Source organism: Pundamilia nyererei, unplaced genomic scaffold (genome assembly GCF_000239375.1).
Source record: "Pundamilia nyererei isolate P.nyererei 1_Seehausen unplaced genomic scaffold, PunNye1.0 scaffold00146, whole genome shotgun sequence".
Taxonomy (NCBI): domain Eukaryota; kingdom Metazoa; phylum Chordata; class Actinopteri; order Cichliformes; family Cichlidae; genus Pundamilia; species Pundamilia nyererei.
In genome coordinates, this window is record NW_005187547.1 from 1420245 (window position 1) to 1438990 (window position 18746).

The 18746-nt window shown below is 40.2% G+C and overlaps 1 protein-coding gene across 1 annotated transcript; it reads left to right on the plus strand.

Moving 5' to 3' along the window:
• The first annotated feature begins 499 nt into the window (after positions 1-499).
• Positions 500-15604, plus strand: mboat1 (membrane bound O-acyltransferase domain containing 1). Its single transcript, XM_005744626.1, has 13 exons — positions 500-763; positions 1218-1363; positions 2447-2524; positions 3987-4082; positions 5538-5593; positions 5979-6033; positions 8327-8519; positions 9883-10075; positions 10192-10295; positions 10414-10478; positions 10567-10699; positions 11089-11240; positions 13048-15604. The coding sequence occupies exons 1-13, from the start codon at positions 674-676 to the stop codon at positions 13214-13216; spliced, it is 1530 nt and encodes a 509-aa protein (XP_005744683.1). The 5' UTR covers positions 500-673; the 3' UTR covers positions 13217-15604.
• The last annotated feature ends 3142 nt before the right edge of the window (positions 15605-18746 follow it).

Consider the following 18746-nt stretch of genomic DNA (forward strand, 5'->3'; position numbering starts at 1 on the left):
ACTGTGTTTATACTGGCTCATAAGTAACCTTTGTCCGTAAGTCTGAAAGAAAACGCACGTTCTGAGATGTTAAGTTCGAAAAAACACCGGAAGTTATGTGTAATAACATTTTTTTATGTTTTTAAAACTGCTTCAACATTCTTGTTAAAACTTTTAACATCATAAGTAAAGGTTAAAGTTTAACTAGGATGTTGGCGCTAATGCACACGGGATTATGGGTTAATTTCGTCTTTCGTGAGAAAGCTGATGTTTTCAAAACAAAAGCACACAAGTCAACTTTGCGTTTGCCTGGACACAATAGCAATCTGTGCTCTCCATTCATCAATAGTGGACTCTAGGACATTGTATGGTTAAAAGAAGACTTTAGGCTGGAAGAGATTTGTGCGGTTAGTTGAAGTCTGCGGTCTATTCGCTTTGAATTGGCTTTTATTTTGTAAGCCGCAACCGGAAGGGCTATTTATTTTTCGCCTGCCTTTGTCTAACTCGACTGGTACTGACGGGGAGGGAAAGAAGGAGGAGGGAGTGTTCCTGGTCTGTCGACTGGTTTGACTTGTCACAGGCGCTCAAAGGAAAACGATGAATTTCAGTCACAGAAAATAGTTCGTAGTTAGCTACAAACACACGTAAAGATAACCTGGCAAACCGAGGTGCCGTGACAGAACAGCTGCGTAGGATGGGCGAGCCGGCACAGACTCCGTTTAAAACCACTGGATCCGAGTGGCTGCTGCCTGTCAGTGAATACTTGGGCTTTCCTCTTGATCAGGTAGGACAAGCGTGAGTCACAAGTCAGTGGGGCTATTTCGGAAGAATTAAATCTTTTGATATATTACTGGGGTTTTTTCTTAAAAAATAAATAAATTTCATGTCATAAATGATGTTCCGTCAATTAACCTTGTGTCACTTGTGGGACACACGTGCCGTGGCTCCTTAAAAGTCGTCCACGTCCACATTATTGTCCTTTTATTGGAGGCTTTGTCCAAAAACTAAATTCTGTCGTTTTAAAGAAAATTATTAATAATAAAAATAACGATACAGTCCTGCAACGTGTCATATGCTGCTGTTTTATGTCCCTATAACATTTTTACACTATCATAGTACACTATGATAATATACCTTAAAGCCCTTAATTGCCTATAAAAGTATAAAACGTGAAATGTTTGTTGATTATCTCTCTTTGCTGTTCACCCCAATCCTCATTTTTATCTCTTCCCACACAGGTGAATTTTCTGGCATGCCAGCTGTTTGCCTTAACTGCTGCCTTCTGCTTTCGTCTCTACCTCAGCCCGGCCCATGTCAGTCCCCGGGTCAGGCACTTTGTTGCCGCTCTGCTCGGTATTGGTTTTCTCGTCTTCTGCTTTGGATGGTAATGTATGGCACTGTCTCACACACCACTCCATTCATTTTTTTCTCCAGTATGTGAGTCAAAGATATTTTATGTGTCCATGTTTCAAAAAGTGTTTTCTGTCAATGAACAAAAACTTTATATTTTATAATTACAGAACAGTCTAGGCAATAAGCTACCAGAACCTTTTCTGTAATTTCACACACTTATGTTGAACAACTAAGATGTACTGAAACGGCACTTCTTTTTCTTCTACTAAGAAGTCTCAGGGGTTAAATATTCAAATGTCTTTACAATGACAGAAAGGGGAGTTTCACTAGCCTCACTTAATATCAAAGTGGGCTGTATGTGGGCCCACCTGTATAAGATTTAAATAAAATCAGAATGCAGTGATTAATGAATCATTTACATCACACGTTTAATTGGAAAAATACTACAAAGCAATGTGTTAAATGCTGAAAGAAAAAATGGTGTTGTCCTTGGAAAAATATGTGCTTAAAAGATGGTAGCAGGTCAACGTAAGAAGAAAAAGACCAGCCCACTGGATCAACAGTTCTTTAAGAATATGGTCTCAGGCCCTCAGGCTGCAGCACTAAAAACAGACCTTCTGTAGGAAAAATGATTGCATGCGCTCAGGAACACTTCATGTGAACCAGATCAAGAAAACACTTCTGCCTCCTGCCACTACAGCATCATCTGTGGTGTCTAGGTCCTTTAATGCACAAGGCATTGGTATCATCCACCTTTTGTGAAGGCCACATTAATAATAATGTAAGTTTTAGAGCAAAATAATATAGCCACTCTGACAACATGCATATTGTTTGTTTCAGCAAGACAATGCTAAACTACAACATTGAAATAGCCATGGTACTAACTGGCCTGGGTGCACAGTTAGAACATGCTTTTAATGCCTCGGGCTTATAATTGTAGTAGAACACTGAGGGTATGCGGTCATGAGACAAATTGGAAACGCATGTATTTGTATGGGTGTGTATTGTAGTGCTTTAGCAGCAGGTATCTGTGGGAAATGTGTTTAAGTTGTATTGGCACATGCTGCCTGTGTCATTGAAAAGACCTACAGAATGTTTTGTGTCACTTCTGCAGGTATTCATCTCACATCCTGGTTGTGGTTGTTGCAAACTACCTGATCATCATCAAAGCTGACCTCAACAATGTGCACAGGTAAATTCAAGCCTCAAAGGCCAATCAACATAAAAGTCTAGGGAATGGCTATATAATGGATTCTGAAAGACAGAAACAAAAGTCTGAAACACCAGTGGATTCTTACATGGATTGTGCAACTGTTGCTCTTTTGCCCGTAATTCCTGTAACCATGAATTAAGCCTAGTCGGTCTGGTTGTAGTCGTTCTCATCGCGCACACACCTTTCCGGTTGCATTGACTGACGTGCCTGCTTCATCAAGCCGGTATGTGATTGACAGGACTGCGCTTACCATGATAGGGCTGCAGAACTAGCTGTTGCTGTTTTCAGGTCAAACTTGCCAGACGAGATCAACCCAGCCCACAAGCCATTCACTTCATAGGTGGGCTAGGTTGCTCAGTTTAAGCCCTTGAAGTTTACCACTCATTCACTCCCTGCCGCGCATTCCAAGAAAGACTTCATTCTACTTCACCTCGCCCCCTTTGTCTTCCTGTTCCAATGTGGCCTGAACGAAAGTACTTTTTTAAAGGCATGAAACCTTTGGAGAACACGTCAGGCGACAGGCAGCCAGGCATGCCAGCCTGACCAGTCTACTCATGAAGATAGCTAGCAGGTGTTTATGCGGATGTTGAAACTTTCATGTTTACAGGGTTTCAGTGGAACTCTTAAGAGCACATGCACATTTTCCATTATGTCTGGGTGGATATGGGTGTTGACTTCAGACAGCATGGCTCAGGTGTGTCTGGCAGTTGTTGCTTTTTTTGTTTTTTTATGACTAGAGCAAAATTGTACGGTTATCTTGGTGAGGTATTCAAGGATTACCTGTAGGTAGAGCAAAGTAGAACTGGTATTGTTCTATGGCTTTGGAGGCAAAACACTGTGTAAACTCAACATGGGCTTCTGGACACACACCTCTGTGTCACTGATACGGGGAAACAAAGTAAGTGAGCATTTTAGGTTAAAGCCAGGACAATCTAGGGAACGATCAGAACAACGGGTGATCATGACTTTAAGATATGCCGATGTTTGTAACTGTTTAAAATTTTTTGACAATGTGAAATGTAAAGCAGAATATCAGGTTTTCAGTCCTGCAGAAATGACACAAGTTCTTACCTGTGCCTGTTCATTCTTTTGTTTTTCATTTGAGAGTGTGATGAAATAGTTGCGTCTTGTCAAAGTTAAACCATGCTGGAAGTTTTAGAGGTAGTGTAAATGGCACAAATATAAAAAAAAAAAGAAACATTATGCTCACTTTGTTTTTTTTTAATTTTTGTGAAGTAACCCAGAGAGGCAACAATCACTTGCAGTAATTTCTAATGACTCATAAATTAAGGAAACTTCTTAATCTCCTCAAATGCATTTGCTGGTGACTCAACTGTTACCACACCAGCGTGTCCTTTTTCTTTTTTTCTAGGTATGGTATTAAACGATTGATTGAACTGCCCTTTACTTTATTTACTTTGTGTCATTCTTTTCCACTCAGGTATTCCATGGTGATATCTATGGGCTATCTGACTGCGTGCCAAGTGAGCCGAGTCTTCATCTTTAACTATGGAATACCTTCCACTGACTTCTCTGGGTGAGGAAAACATGAAGCATTTCTTTTTCTCTCCTCTTTGCCACACCTTCTTTGTGACAGCACATTATGGAGACATTTGAGGTTTAGATACGTTATCAGTTTCCACCCTTGGTGGTACCAGCTTACACACCGACTCCCCCAGCCTTGTGTACATATAAAACAACTGAAGAAAAAAAAAAAATAGCAGCAGCATTGTTCACAGTTGACGCTGCCCAGCTTAGGCTGCTTTCTGCCTCCCATTTTATTGGAAATGTCTGTTTTTCTATGTGTGGTTATACTTTATAAAGCGACAGCTGACTTTGCTGGCCTCTGTATTCAGCAGCAGCTACTTTGCCTTGTTCCAGTGCGGATTAATTTGTTGGCAGCCTCATTTAGACTCCATGTGACTTTAGAGATGAGCAGCCAGGACTGTGAGTCAGCCTCTGGTGATCCCATATTGAATTAGGGATCCAGATTTTATTTTATTTTTCGATACACTTTCATGTTTCGGTATCAATTCAGTACAAAAAACCCCAAAAAACAAACAAACTACATTCACTACTTAACTTTGTTTCTGAGCAAAGGTTGTGTGAGTCAGACTGAACAGCAGTCATTCATGCTGATAGATTTCTGGTTTCCCTCTATATTTCTTGCTCTGTCTTTAGTAGGGTGTTATGCATCTAGCCATTATCTCTAAAGTCTGTTTGCATTTGTTCAAGAGCATTTCCATGAACTGAAATTGACACTTGACATGAAAATCATAGGTACTATGCCCGCTCTATAATGTACAAAATGGAAAATGGAGCCTGTATGCTATAGTACTGGAGTTTTGCACATACTGGCTGAAAACATTACTTCAGAGCCCCCTGCCAGCTCTCACTGAGCTGGCACTGCCAGCCGCATGGCCAGCCTCTCTCTGCCTCAGTTTTCCATGCTGTGCACACAATGCAGCCCTCACACCAACACAAACTAGTGTGTGTGTGCAAGAGAGACGTAGTTTATATGTGGACACACATTCACATGAGTTTCCTAAATGTGTGCTTGATAAGCTGAAAATCTAGCTGTGCTGGTTTAAAAGGGGCCCGATGATCCAATGAAGCTCTGGGGATAGGAAAGTATTGCATTGGATTAATAAGTGACCTGATTTGCCACAACTAGAGAAGAATGAAGTGATTCACAATGGTAAATAAATCCAAGAGTCTCTCACAGAGGCTCGGTGAGCTTGGGAAGTGCTGTGCTTAAATTGGTAATGCTTTAAATGACTTAAGTTTTTACTTTCACTTAAAAAACAAAACAAAAACATATATTAGAATTGCTATGCTATCATACTTGCAACATTTATACAATTTAAAATGATTATTAAAGTGAAATCTTTTCAAATTTGCCCACCTACAATCAGGCACAGGTTGTGAGCATCAATTTCTAAACTTCTTAAGATAAATTAAAAACAATAATTTACCATCTTTCTCTGCCCAGACCTTTGATGATAGTAACACAGAAGCTCACCACGTTGGCTTTCCAGCTCCATGACGGTAAGTCAGACAAGTGGATGCACACATACATATGGAAGCTCAGCACATTGGCAAGCCTTTCACAGCATGCTGTCTGAGTAACTTAACAGGGATGGCAGGCTTTTACACAGATTTTCACATCTGTTGTAAAACATGTAGCCTAGGCTTTTATTAAAACGCGTCCTTCTGATTCTCTTCTAATGTAATGTCGAAGTCATAATTGTGAGCCACAAAATGTGCAGTCATTGATGTTGTTAGTAACATTTGTGGGGTTTTTTTCCATTGTGAGTTGTTAGTGTTTCAGTGAAAAAGTCTCTTAGAGTCAGAATTAAACATCTGTTAAAGAAGGACAAGAGAAGGGGGGAGGGGGGAATTAAAGATATCAACAACTCCATATTTTTTTCAGGTATGTGTAAGAAGACTGAACAGTTGACACAGGAGCAGAAGCTCATGGCTATAAAGTAAGTTTACACAGCAAAGCAAGCTAGTAACTTACAGTGGTAACTGTGTGTGTGGTTTTTTTAAACAGTCTGATTTTAACAGACTAGAGTTCTGTGGGATTTTCCTATGTCTCTGATTTTAGCCTTCAAGTCTGCATAGATAAACTTACATATACCAGCCACTTTATTAGGTACACTTGCTAGTATTGGGTTGGCCCCCCTTTTGCATTTCGAACTCTTTTATTTTTTTCATGGCACTGATTCACCAAGGCGCTGGAAACATTCTTCAAATTTTAGTCTATATCAGGGGTGGGCAACTCCAGGCTTAGAGTGCTGGTGTCCTGCAGGTTTTAGATATCACCCTGGGTCAACATACCTGAATCAAATGATTAGTTTGTTACCAGGCCTCTGGAGAACTTCAAGACATGCTAAGGAGGTAATTTGGCCATATAGATCAGCTGTGATTAGATCAGGGACACACCTGAAACATGCAGGACACTGGCACTCGAGGCCTGGAGTTGCCTACCCCTGGTCTTTGTCAACATGACTGCATCACAGAGCTGCTGCAGATTTGTCAGCTACACCTTCATTATGCAGAATGATTTCAAATTCCTGTACCATCACAACTCAAAGCTGCTCTATTCAACTGTGACTGTGGAGGTCTTTTGAATCCACTACAGTTTGCGATGATGTGAGCTGTGAGATATGATGCTGGAAGCAATCATTAGACAATGAGTACATTGTGGTCATAAAGAGATGGACATTGTCAGCAACAATACTCAAGTAGGCTGTGCCATTGGACAATGCGCATAAGGTGCTAAGTGGCCCAAAGTGTGGCACAAAAATAGCCCCCAGACCATTACACCACCACCACCAGTCTAAATTGTTCATACAAACCAGGATGGATCCATACTTTCATGGTGTTTACACAAAATTCTGACCCCAACCCAAATGTTGCACCAGAAATTAAGACTTATCAGACCAGGTAACTTTTTCTAGTCTTGTGCTGTCCAGTTTTGGTGAGCTCGTGTGAGTTGTAGCCTCAGTGTGGTACCTAGTGCTGCAGCCCATCTGCTTCAAGGGTTGATAAATGTTCTATTCACAGATGCTCGTCTGTAGCTCTTAGTTGTAACAAGTGGTTATTTGAGCTACTATTGCCTTCTTATCAGCTTGACCAATCTGGCGATTTTCCTCTGAGCTCTGGCATCAGCGATTCTTTTTTGCCTAGAGAACCACTGCTTATTGGAGATTTTCTCTTTTTCTGACCATCTCCAGAGATAATTGTGTGAGAAAATCCCAGTAAAATCAGCTTTTTCTGAACCACCAGTCTGGCAATAAGAACTATACCACATTCAAATCCACTTAATTCAACTTTATTCTATACTGTACTGCTCGGTTTGAACTTCAGCATCGACCGTGTCTACATGCCTAAATGCATTAAGTGGCTGCCATGTCATTGACTGACTACACATTTGGATTAAGGAGCAGTTTAGCAGGTGTACCTAATAACGTAACTGGTGAGTGTAATCCTATAATGTAAAGTTTACATGTGCAGATACTTTAACAGTGCATCTGAACTTGGACCTTATTTAAAGAATAAATAACTGTTTCTTTTCCTTTAGCCACGAAGGACAATGACAAGGACATGAAATCATGGTGAATAGTTTATTTATGGAAAAAAGCATGCTGGGAACTTAGAAAAGAGACATCGTTTTGCATGGGAAAACATTTTTGTGCATGTGAATTCATGAAATCACATTATCAGTGGACTGTACCATGCATGCCGTTTTAAAATGAATTAAAATGTATTTTAAAAGCAGCCATAAAATATAGCCGCCTACCTGTGCAATAACCCAGTAGCTGTAAATCTGGTAATTGATGTGTTTGTCATAATACTTAAATATTCGATTAACTGGACTAATTTTGTTCTTATTTATCAGGGACCAGACATTGTCCTTATTCCAGTTTTGCATACAAGTTCTCCTGTACTGTAAATATTACACATAGTTTGTAACATGGATGGAAGCGCATTTGGTCATGAATTAGGTCAGGTTTTAATACCCATCCTGGTTCGTTTTATTGCTCGGCAGCTGGTATATGTACAGGGTCAGAGAAACCAAGTTAAAGGCGAGCGATGATGCTGACTGATCACGACCTGTTGGATGTTTAATTTAAAACTAGATGGCATGTATTTCTCAGATCACCTTGGAAGAAAATCTAAAGTAGCACCGTCACGTTTCACTCAAAGCGATCTCAGTTAGTGTTTCGAAAAGGTTTGTTTCTTTTCAGTGATTTCTGCCTCGTCTCTTTGTAGTGTGAGGCCTTCTCTCATCGAGTACCTGAGTTACAATCTGAACTTTCTGAGTGTCTTGGTGGGGCCATGCAGTAACTACAAAGAGTACATAGACTTCATAGAGGGCAGACACATCAGCACGAGGCTCAAGCAGCAGCATGCCTCAAGTAATCGGCAGAATGGCTACAATAAGACCCAGGACCCATCACCTCTGGTAAGTTCATGAATACTGGTTACTACTCATGTAGTCTTTAACTATTTTCATTTTTATATTGATAGGTTATTGTTTTATCAGGAGGGGGATTAAATGCTTATCCAGCAATATGTTTCTTCTTCCATTGATTGGAATCTCTGTAACTTTACTACAGTGGCTTTACTTCTTGTTCTTGTTTTATTGAAAGAGCGTTTGAACTGTCCTTTACTTTACATCATTCACAGTTCAAAAATAATTCTTTTACTGGGATGTGGTGCATGCTTACACTTGATTCAGTTTCTGAAGTAGGCCATTTTGACTCTCTTCCCCATCTTCTTAGCCAGTTTTCTTCTGATTGGCTGTTCCTTGGAAATAAGTTTACACAAGTTCACAGCAAGAGTTGCGTGTCTGAATTGACATGAGGATCTGGCCTTCTTGATATCCTACAGAAACAAGAGTAGATAAAACTTAGAACAGGTGTTTAGAGGAGTCTAAATTGACCTACGCACAATGAATATTTTTGGAATTACAGGCCCTTAAAGTTCACGTTAGCAGGCCAGGACTTTTAAGGACTAAAGAGCAAAACGTCCTTGCTATGATGTAACTTCTTTTGACCTGTTATCTATCCAACATTGTGAAAACACCCTTGAAGTTCTCTATTGAATTCTCAGAAAACAAATAAAACGTCTAAGCTATAAATGTTTATTTCGGTTACTCTGTTATAGTAATTGAAATCTGTGCAAAGTTGCTATCAAAATTATGATGCATCCCGTGATGCTAGCGCTGAAAGTTGATTATAGAAAATTAGATTTTTCTTTACATTGTAAAACTTGCAGAGGGTGTAAAATTACATTGGCTGCAGTTTTTAATAGCTGAAATTTGTTTCATGTGATAGCTGTTGTACTTAAGGAGTTATGCTGGAAAAAACAATAAGGTTAACTAAAAAGCACCAAATTTCAACCTAACCTCTTTAACATAAATTACATGGGGGCCTATAACTCAGAAAATACCTTCAGTAGGGAGGTTAAAGTTTTGCATGGCTTCATTTTCATAAAAAAACTATAGAAAGGTCTTGGCTGATGTGGATTAGTTAAAAATCTGCTACAAACATATAGTTGCAGGTCAGATATTACTGAGGTACCCAGGAGGACTTTTTTCAGCTTCAAAGAAAATGTGTAACTTCTGTGGTGAACATTTTAAATGTATCCACTAGAGCAGAGCTACAAACTGATAGTTTGTTTCTGGTTTCTCTTGGGTTAAGTTAAAACATAGATGCTGATTTCTGCTAGTTTGAGAGTTGCTTAAGATTTAATGGTAATCCTAATATTCTCCATTTGTAATGGTGCTTCTATCAGTGCTCAGAAGTAATTTGCTTTCTCTGCAGAACGCTGTTTGCCATAAGCTGCTAGTCTGCGCCGGCTGTATGCTGTTCTTCCTTACTGTCACTCGGTCCTTGCCCATAAAGTACAACGTTGACCCCAACTTTGTGAGCCAAGCCTCCTTCCTCACCAGGCTCACTTATGCTTTCTTCTCCATACAAGCCTCAAGGCCCAAATTCTACTTCGCCTGGACATTAGGTGAGTATTTAGTGCGTCTGTGTGTTTTACTTGGCCAGTTTTTTGTTTTGTTTTTTATTGCTTCTGGGGACAAATGTCATGGACGTCATGTGATGATCTTCCTCTTCCTCTGTCAGCTGATGCAGTCAACAATGCTGCAGGATATGGTTTCCTTGGGATGGATGAACATGGAAAGCCATCCTGGGACCTCATCAGCAACCTCAACATCATCGGGATTGAGGTGCCGCGTTTCAGATGCTTAAAATCGAGAGCATGAGCTTTCAGCACTGTGTCCAATTGTGAGTTAATTAGACACTGGAGCACACTCTTATTGTAGCTACTGATCTTTTTTCTTTTAGACAGCAACCAGCTTCAAGACCTTCATAGACAACTGGAATATTCGAACAGGAATTTGGCTTAAAACGTAAGTGTTGCGAGTGTGAAATCAAATTGTATGCACAGTCGGAAAGTGGGGAAAAAAAAGTGAAATTCCCAACCCGTTCCTTTTTCAGGGTGTGCTATGACCGAACACCAAAGCACCGTTTGGCGTTGACCTTTATCCTGTCTGCTTTGTGGCATGGTGTTTATCCAGGGTACTATTTTACCTTCCTCACCGCCATCCCCATCACCATAGCAGCAAGAGCTGTAAGTTGTCTACATTCTCTGCAAAGTAATGCTCTAAAATACAAATGGAAGGTAATCGGACTGTATGGACACAAACTGACCATGAATAGATGGGACAGCTCTTGTTACATTTACAACGGTAGCTTTGTGAAGATTAAGGATATTTCAGTTTCCTCAGTACAACTACAAACAAAAACATATCTTATCAGTATGAAAGTGGCTCTAAAAATGTTTTTGGTGCCTGTTCAAACAAAACCTCTCTGGGAACAGCTTTAACTGACTTTTTATTGCACTTGGCACTTTCTGCTTCTCGCATGTTAATTAAATAGTTCAACAAAAGTTTTCCTTGAATACACTAATCCTGTCATCTGTTAAACGATAATTGTTGTCCGTCTGCCTCTCCCCACCAGATACGGAGGTCAATTCGTCATTACTTCCTGGGCTCCAGAGTGATGAAGCTGGGTTATGACATCTTGACTTGGGCAGCCACACAGCTGGCCATCTGTTACACTGTCATGCCTTTTCTCCTTCTTGCAGTTGACTACACTATAGTTTATTACAGGTACGTCATACCCCGCTTTAATCAAATTATCCTTTTGCTTCAACTCTGTGTGGTTCTGCGTTCTATTAATCTTTCTATGTACTCATACATGTGAAGGTGAGCAGGAACCCCTGTACATACGTCCATAAACTTCCAAAGAGGCGTAATCACGCTGACTGCAACCACAGGCATGCCGAGTGGATTGTCAACAGTTCTTATATCATGCGTCAATAAACCGTTCTTGGCCACATTTCCTCTCTTTGACAGTTGAGCGAGAGACAGGAAGTAAGGGCAAGTCCCCGAGACTGCTCTTTGCAATGCTCTAGATTCTCCTTTAGCTCTAGCATAATAAATCCCCTTTATTTCCTTATTTTCTGCAGTAAATGTGTGTGTGCACACCTGTAGACCATATAGGAGCACGCAGCTGTGTGTTTATGTAGTATTTAAAAATCCTTTACTATTTAAAAACATAAAACAATTCGGTGATGTTTCATGTTCGTGTGTATTATGATGGTCTTAGAACGAATTTTTAATCCACACTCACTGGCCATTTTATTAGGTATACCATGTTAATACTGGTATTAGCATGCTAATACCGGTATTGTTAGCATGGTATAGCTTTGAAGGCCCTTTTGCCTTCAAAACTGCTTCAGTTTTTTCACAGCATTGGCTCACCTAGGTTCATTAGTCCATACTGACATGCAAGCATGACAGTTGCTACAGATTTCCTTTGCTGCTCATCCATGATGTGAATTTCCTAAACCACCACATCCCAAAGGTGCTTTTAGATTGAGAGCTGTTGATTGTGGAGGATATTTGAGTACACGTTCAAGAAACCAGTTTTGGGGTTAATTTTTTCTGCATTTTGGCATGGTGTGTTATTGTGCTGGTAGCACCATTAAAAACTAGTTACATTGTGGTTACAAAGGGATGAACATGGTCAGCAACAATAGTCAGGTAGGTCAGTTTGAGCTTAATGGGCTCAAAGTGTACCAAGGTGTGGTCCCCCACACCATTGCACCACCAACAGCAGCCTGAACCATTAATACCATGCAGGGCGTGCCTTGTAGAGTCATGCTTCCATGGTGTTTACACCAAACTCTGACCCTAACGTCTGAATCTGGCAGCAGAAATTGTAACTCATCAGCATCTTATCCAAGCAACGTTTTTCCAGTGTCTAGTTTTGGAGAGCCACTGTGAGTTTCCTGTTCTTAGCTGACAGCATGGTGTGGTTTTCTGCTACTATTGTGCATTAAGAGATGGTCTTCTGCATATCTTGGTTGTAATTATTTGGGTGTAATAATGTGAATCACCGTTACTTTCCTATCAGCTCTAAGGTAGTCTGGCCATTTTGACCTCTTTTTTTCCCAGAGAACTGCTTCTTACCGGATATATTTTTATTTTATTTATTTATTTTTAACCATTTGGACCACCAGACTGTTGTGTGGGAAATTGTCAGTTGCTCAGCAGTTTCTGAAATGCTCAGGATACTCCAGCCATCTGGCACCAACAACCATGTCACATCCAAAGTCACTCACTTCACCTTTCTTTCTTTCTCATTCTGTTGCTTAGTTTGAACTTCAGCAGGTCATCTTAACCATACTCACGTTCCTAAATGCATTATGTTGTTGCCATGTGACTAGTTTTGAAACATATGACTGCTTGCCCCATTGTAAACACAATGCGCATGGTTTCTTGTCATAAGTTAGAAGTTAAGTGTGACATTGTTGCTCGTTTCTAATCTGAATTATTAATGAATCTAGTATAAATCTAGCTGGATCATTTTTTCCCTACATAATAAAAGTTCCACTCTGTTTTTCCCACCTAGGTCCATGTACTTCCACGTGCACATAATCAGCATTCTGGCTGCAGTCGCCCTGCATCGCAAACATAAACCCAGGGAACCCACCACCACTAAAACCTCCTCTGTCTCCTCCTCCGCTCCGTGCTCAGCCCAGTGCCAGCATGTTCACTCCAACAACAATGACAAAGACTGAAAATCTCACTTCGCGTTCTTTTACCAGGCTTTTAGGACTCGGTCTCCTCTCAAAGACAAATGAGTATCCCTAGGGCATTCAGCCAGCTTGAAATGGGAAAACATTGTGCTATTTATTTTTTGACTATACAGAGTAAAGGAAATTTGTACTTATGGTACTGGATGTGTACGGGGAGAGCCCTCTCCCATGATTGAAGCTCATCAGGCAGACACTGAAGAAAAACCTCAGCTGAGGAAATGGTTCTGGTACAACCACCGCCACCAGAATGCTGGCCCCAACCCCCTTTCCCCTTTTACCTACTCCCGCTCCCTGCAGCTTTTCCTCCCTCCTTGGCCATCTCACCAGCACCAGCCTGCCTCCTCCAACAACAATACAACAGTGTGAAGAGAGTATTGAGACTCACTTTCGTTCCTGTCCTCAATCTGTGCTGTCCCACTGACTGGTGGGATCTCAGCCAGCACAGCGGGTCAGCAGCTCATAAACGGGCCACAAATACCAGGACACATGCACATGCAAACTCATGCATAAATAGACACTAGGAAACAAAAACGCACATATAGTCGCTCTTAGACATGCTTGTACTCGGTTGCATTCGGGCGGCACACAAAGGCTGCCCTTGTGAGGCTGCAGAGGAGCATGCCAAGAGGAGGCTGCACCCGCTGCACTCGCTCTGCCCAGAGGATTTTGTAGATCTGTGTGGGTGATGGTTCGCCCCACTGTTATATCCCAACAGCCACTGTCAGTGACCCCCGAGTGTGTGGACCTAATCATGAACTGTCACAATACTTCCACTGTTTACTGGCTTGGATTAAAACCACATGAAAAACTAATCAGACCATGGAGCTCTTAAGCTTTTTAGTGGAAGCCTTAATATTACTGTTAACCATTACTAATGTTTTTAATGAGTATGGCAGCTCCTTCAGGTGAGGAGACTAGTATTTTATAGTTTCTATATTTCTTGGCTTCCCTCCCTGTAAACAAAAAGGAAAAGGTAAGAAATAAAATGAAATCTTTTGCCCCTGTTGGTTGAAAGCCAAAGTACACTTCCCATAGTTAAATTAGTAAAGTTGATCTATTCCTCTACTGAAAATCCCCTTTTCTCTAACCGTGACAAAAGTGAAGGTAGTTAATGTGCACAGTGCTCAGTCCCTGTTGGTAAAATGTCAACGAAGCTGAGAAAAGGCTCAAAATGGAAATTATGATCTGAAAAAGTGATGTTTCTGTGATTCTTTGTAGCAGCGGAGGTTTGATTTAACAGAGACATCTGGTGGTTGTGTGAACTGAGCTGAGCCAAGTCATGAAGAAAAGTCATCTGACTGACATAAACAGCCATTTTTCCATGTGACACGATGGCGTTGCATCAGAATTCATTTTCTTCCCTGCACAAGCGTTTCCCTTTGCACAGATGATGCTGAAAAACTAGAAGTTAATGTGCAGATTACAGACTGTAAACACGAGACACCTTTGCCTTTTTAATTTATTTTGCAGTACTTTTTTTTTTTTTTTTTTTAATTTTAGGACTGATTATAGATTTTGGAGCATTAGTAGTTTTAAAGGTGGCACAGTCGGATTGTTCTTTAATGGTGCTGTCTGCAAGCTATGTGATAGCTTTTCAATACGTTTGTTATAACACGAGTTGCAGTGCAAGATGTTGTTTTGTAAAGAAAATGCGCATCACATTTGAAAATGTCTTACAATGCATTATACAAGTTGCCTAGTGCATCACGTTTAATCACGTTGGAAGAACAATCTTAATGTTTTTTTTATTATCCGTGTTGGAATTTAATCTAAACTTGATAACGACAGAAAATGTTCGCCTGTTTGGCTCACTTTTTACATACTGACTAAACCCTTAAATTTATTAAGGCTCTGCTTTGAGGCTTGACTTTTTGACATATCAGGTGATGTTACAGCTGCTTCACAAAACTTGGGATGAGGAGAAAGCATGAATTTAACACTTAAAAAAAATAGACATACCAGGGTATTTTAAAGATTTTAAAGGAAGTTAAAAATGCTATTAAATTTTTTTGAATATGGTAATCTTTGAAGGTACATGAGTACATTTGGGTCTAAAAAGTGTGAGTGTATTACACTTGGTACCCACAGGCCTCATTAACCCGGCAACATATTTGTGGCTCCACGGGTTTCCGTGTCGGCGCTGTGATTTTAGAGCAGGAAGACGAGCAGAGGGGCAGATTTACAGTATGAATATGTTGACGAGCAGCTATTTATATGATTTAATACCGATACTGAAGATATTTTTGTATTTTCTTTGATGATGTTTGCTGTCTAATTGTACTGACTGTGAGATTTTCTGATTACAGCAGTGCTCCATTTTAGTGTTTTGTGTGGAGGAAAGTCTGAGTAACAAATAAAGCTCGAATGAAACTCTGTTGCAGGTTTATTATAAACTATAATGAAGATGCTTTTTGTTTTTGTGCTCTGAAGATGTGACTGTAAAACCTCTTTTAGGAACAAACAATTTCTGATGTCAGAAGAAAACATTTGCTGTGTTCGTTCTTACAGTTTGCTCTCCTTCTCCATGCGACGCCTCTCCCCACAGCAATTTAACCTCGGGCTCAGTCTTCGTCCCTTGTGTCACGTCTTTTCCCATGTGACACAGACGTGTGTGGGTGTGTGTGTGCAGTGATTCTGCCTGAATTCAGTCACGTAATGACAATTGGGAGGCAAGACGAGAGGAAAACAAACATTGTATAAAATGAAGTGAACAATCACTACACTGCTTGACTGTTTTCATTTTAGAGAGACTCAAATACCTCAGCTGTTATTAAAACAACAACAGCTGATCAGAAAAGTATGGATGCTTGCATAACTAGTTTTTGCAAATATAACCAATCTTCTAGAGGGATTAGAAAAGGTGAGAGTATGCACCTTTTTTTTTAGTCAGCTGTAGTGTTTGCATATTTCTTAGAAATCCTCAACCTGTCACCTAAAAACGTGTAAACAAGTTGGATAAGTTTTCCACACAAGCTACAAAAATGTACAGGATGAAAGGAAAAAATGACTAATCTATGAAGTTTGATCAAATTACAGAATGAAAAAAGAAAAGATTATCATACATTTCATCATCGAAACAAATAAAACAAAATTTAACTGTCCTTAATGAACAATATAAAACAAGAAAAAGCCTCCACTTATTGTTCAGGCTCAGTCCTTGTCTTTCATTTGTTCATGCATTCTGTGCTAGTCCTCCTAAATCTTTGCTACTATTTGATCCAAACGCTTGCACAGGAGTAGGAAGAGATATTAAAAAAGGAGGAGAGGCTGGAAGTTCCTGGATCAGATGAAGAAAAGCACAGCTTCACTTTCCCAAGCTGACAGAATGTTAATGATCCAAAGGCAAAGTTTTGAAATGACTTTCAAAATGCTTGTAATTCCTAAACAGTGAATGAAATACTTTTGCTAAACCCTGAGAATTAAACCTGGAAGTCTGCACTTCAATTCCATCTTGATACTTTGATTTAACATCCACTGCGTTGGTGTGAAGAGGCAAAATTAATCATCATTTGCAGATAGCCTGATGGCTGAAGAGCTGCAGGCTGCATTTACATTACATACATTTAAAAACAGCGTCCTCATGCAGAACATTCTGGCAAAGTCCACACTAGGGAAGATGTTTGCAGCCAGGTCGCAACTTTAATCAAAGCAGATCAATTCTGAAACAAAACACAGCAACACACTCCTATAATCTACACCAGTTTTGTCCGTCTACATTATATTTAAGGATTATTTTAATGGTTCTATTCTTTATACAGTTGCACAGAGCACATCTTTACCTTCACAGACAGCAAAACATGAATTTTTCAGCCCCTTGGACTCCATCACGACACAGGAGCAACTGGGCAAACTGATCATTCTCGGCTAAAATGAAGTTTCCTAGAGAGATGAAGCTGATCTCAGCTCCTGCTTGTACCAATGCAATGAATTTAAACAACTTACCAACTCACAGCATTCGAGGAACACCAGAACATCAAACAAAAAAGATCCTCAATGCATGCATTTGACTGCAGCATGCTGGATTCAAACATGTCTTTTTTCTACCTTATTTTCAAAAAACAACAACAACAAAAAGAGATCGCAGCTCAAAATTTCTGTGAACTGGAGATCTTGTTGGCTCTCAATAGCACAATAACTTCAGTCGTGTATTTTAAATGGTATCCAGGAAAAGGCAGTATTACCATACTTTAACTGAGATTATATGTTTTTACTGCGGCTGGCACACTGAAGAGAGCCTTAAAGCCTGGGACAGGCCATTTAACGGCACGGTTCAAAGAGGCAAATTGCTGTTATTACTGCAAACCTTTCCCATCCTTCATAAAATCCTTTTTGCTTTGAACAGACAATCCAATTTTAAGCAACTGAAGTTTATCGCTAGCCATCTTAAATTGAAGCACATGATTCTTTGTGGCCACAAAATAGTTTTTATTTATTTTAAATAACTTGTGCATCTTATTCCAGCCTGAGTACTTTACCTCTCCTTTATCCTCCACCAGTGAGTCATCCTGCTGTGATGCACAACCTTACAACATACTATTTTTTTAAATTAAGGTTTCTTTTTATTAACAGTGCATGCAAGGTGGATATCAAGCAATCAAGATAAAAAACTCAAAAATCCTAGCTACATATATGTACGCGTTCATTTTCTTCATTATTATCATTCTTCAGGATCACTCTTACCCACGCGGTAAATATTGAAAACAGTCATATACAGGGTATACAGGGTCTCCTTAGTCTTTTTAGAACAAGCGTAGGGAGTTCAGACTGTAACATAAAGCGGTCAGCCGCTGGGTCCTTCATGGCATAGAAAGCTGCTAAAATATACTCACGCAGGTATATTTTGTGCTGATAAATATTTTCACGGCCCTTTGAGATAGAGAAGAAACACAATACAAACGTACATGAATACCAGTCTGAATATTATAACAAAATAAATACATTTGCTGTGACGCAGAGCTGCCTCTCGTATATTTCTAAACACTTCTTCAGTGCAGCTCCTGAAGGAGAATCATTCAGAAAAATAATTACAGGGTGAAGAGCGATGTGAGGAAAGTTGGAAATTATGACCGGGGGAGACTAGCAGCTAAGGTTTGTGGGAGCTGTGGCGAATTAAAGCCTCTGTGTGTGTGTGTGTGTGTGTGTGTGTGTGTGGGGGGGGGGGGGGGGGGGGGGGGGGGGGGGGGGGTGTCGTAGCAGGTCCACCAAGTTGAAAGAAAACAACTAGATCTCCGTCTATCGGCCAGCGGAGGGCAGTAACACACAATAGAAGTGAGGGACAGGAAGAAATGCAGCCCGTCTGCACACACCGTAACAGTTAATCTCACAAAATGAAAACACTGCAGCAGTCACGTTATGCAAAATAACATTCATCTCCCCCCAAACCTCCACCTCTACGTGTGGCCGTTTTCAGAAGAGGTTGAATATCATCTCACCTCTGAGGGGGATATATTATATTTCGTCTAGTGGGTGCGAATGCGGACATATGAACCGGAGGATCAGTGCAAATGAGGAA

Excerpts from the sequence above, each read along its gene's own strand:
- mboat1 (XM_005744626.1), top strand. The coding sequence starts at position 674 with ATGGGCGAGCCGGCACAGACTCCGTTTAAAACCACTGGATCCGAGTGG. Across the intron at positions 6,034-8,326 it reads CAGAAGCTCATGGCTATAAA|TGTGAGGCCTTCTCTCATCG; the intron begins GTAAGTTTACAC and ends GTCTCTTTGTAG. Across the intron at positions 10,296-10,413 it reads TCAACATCATCGGGATTGAG|ACAGCAACCAGCTTCAAGAC; the intron begins GTGCCGCGTTTC and ends TTTTTCTTTTAG.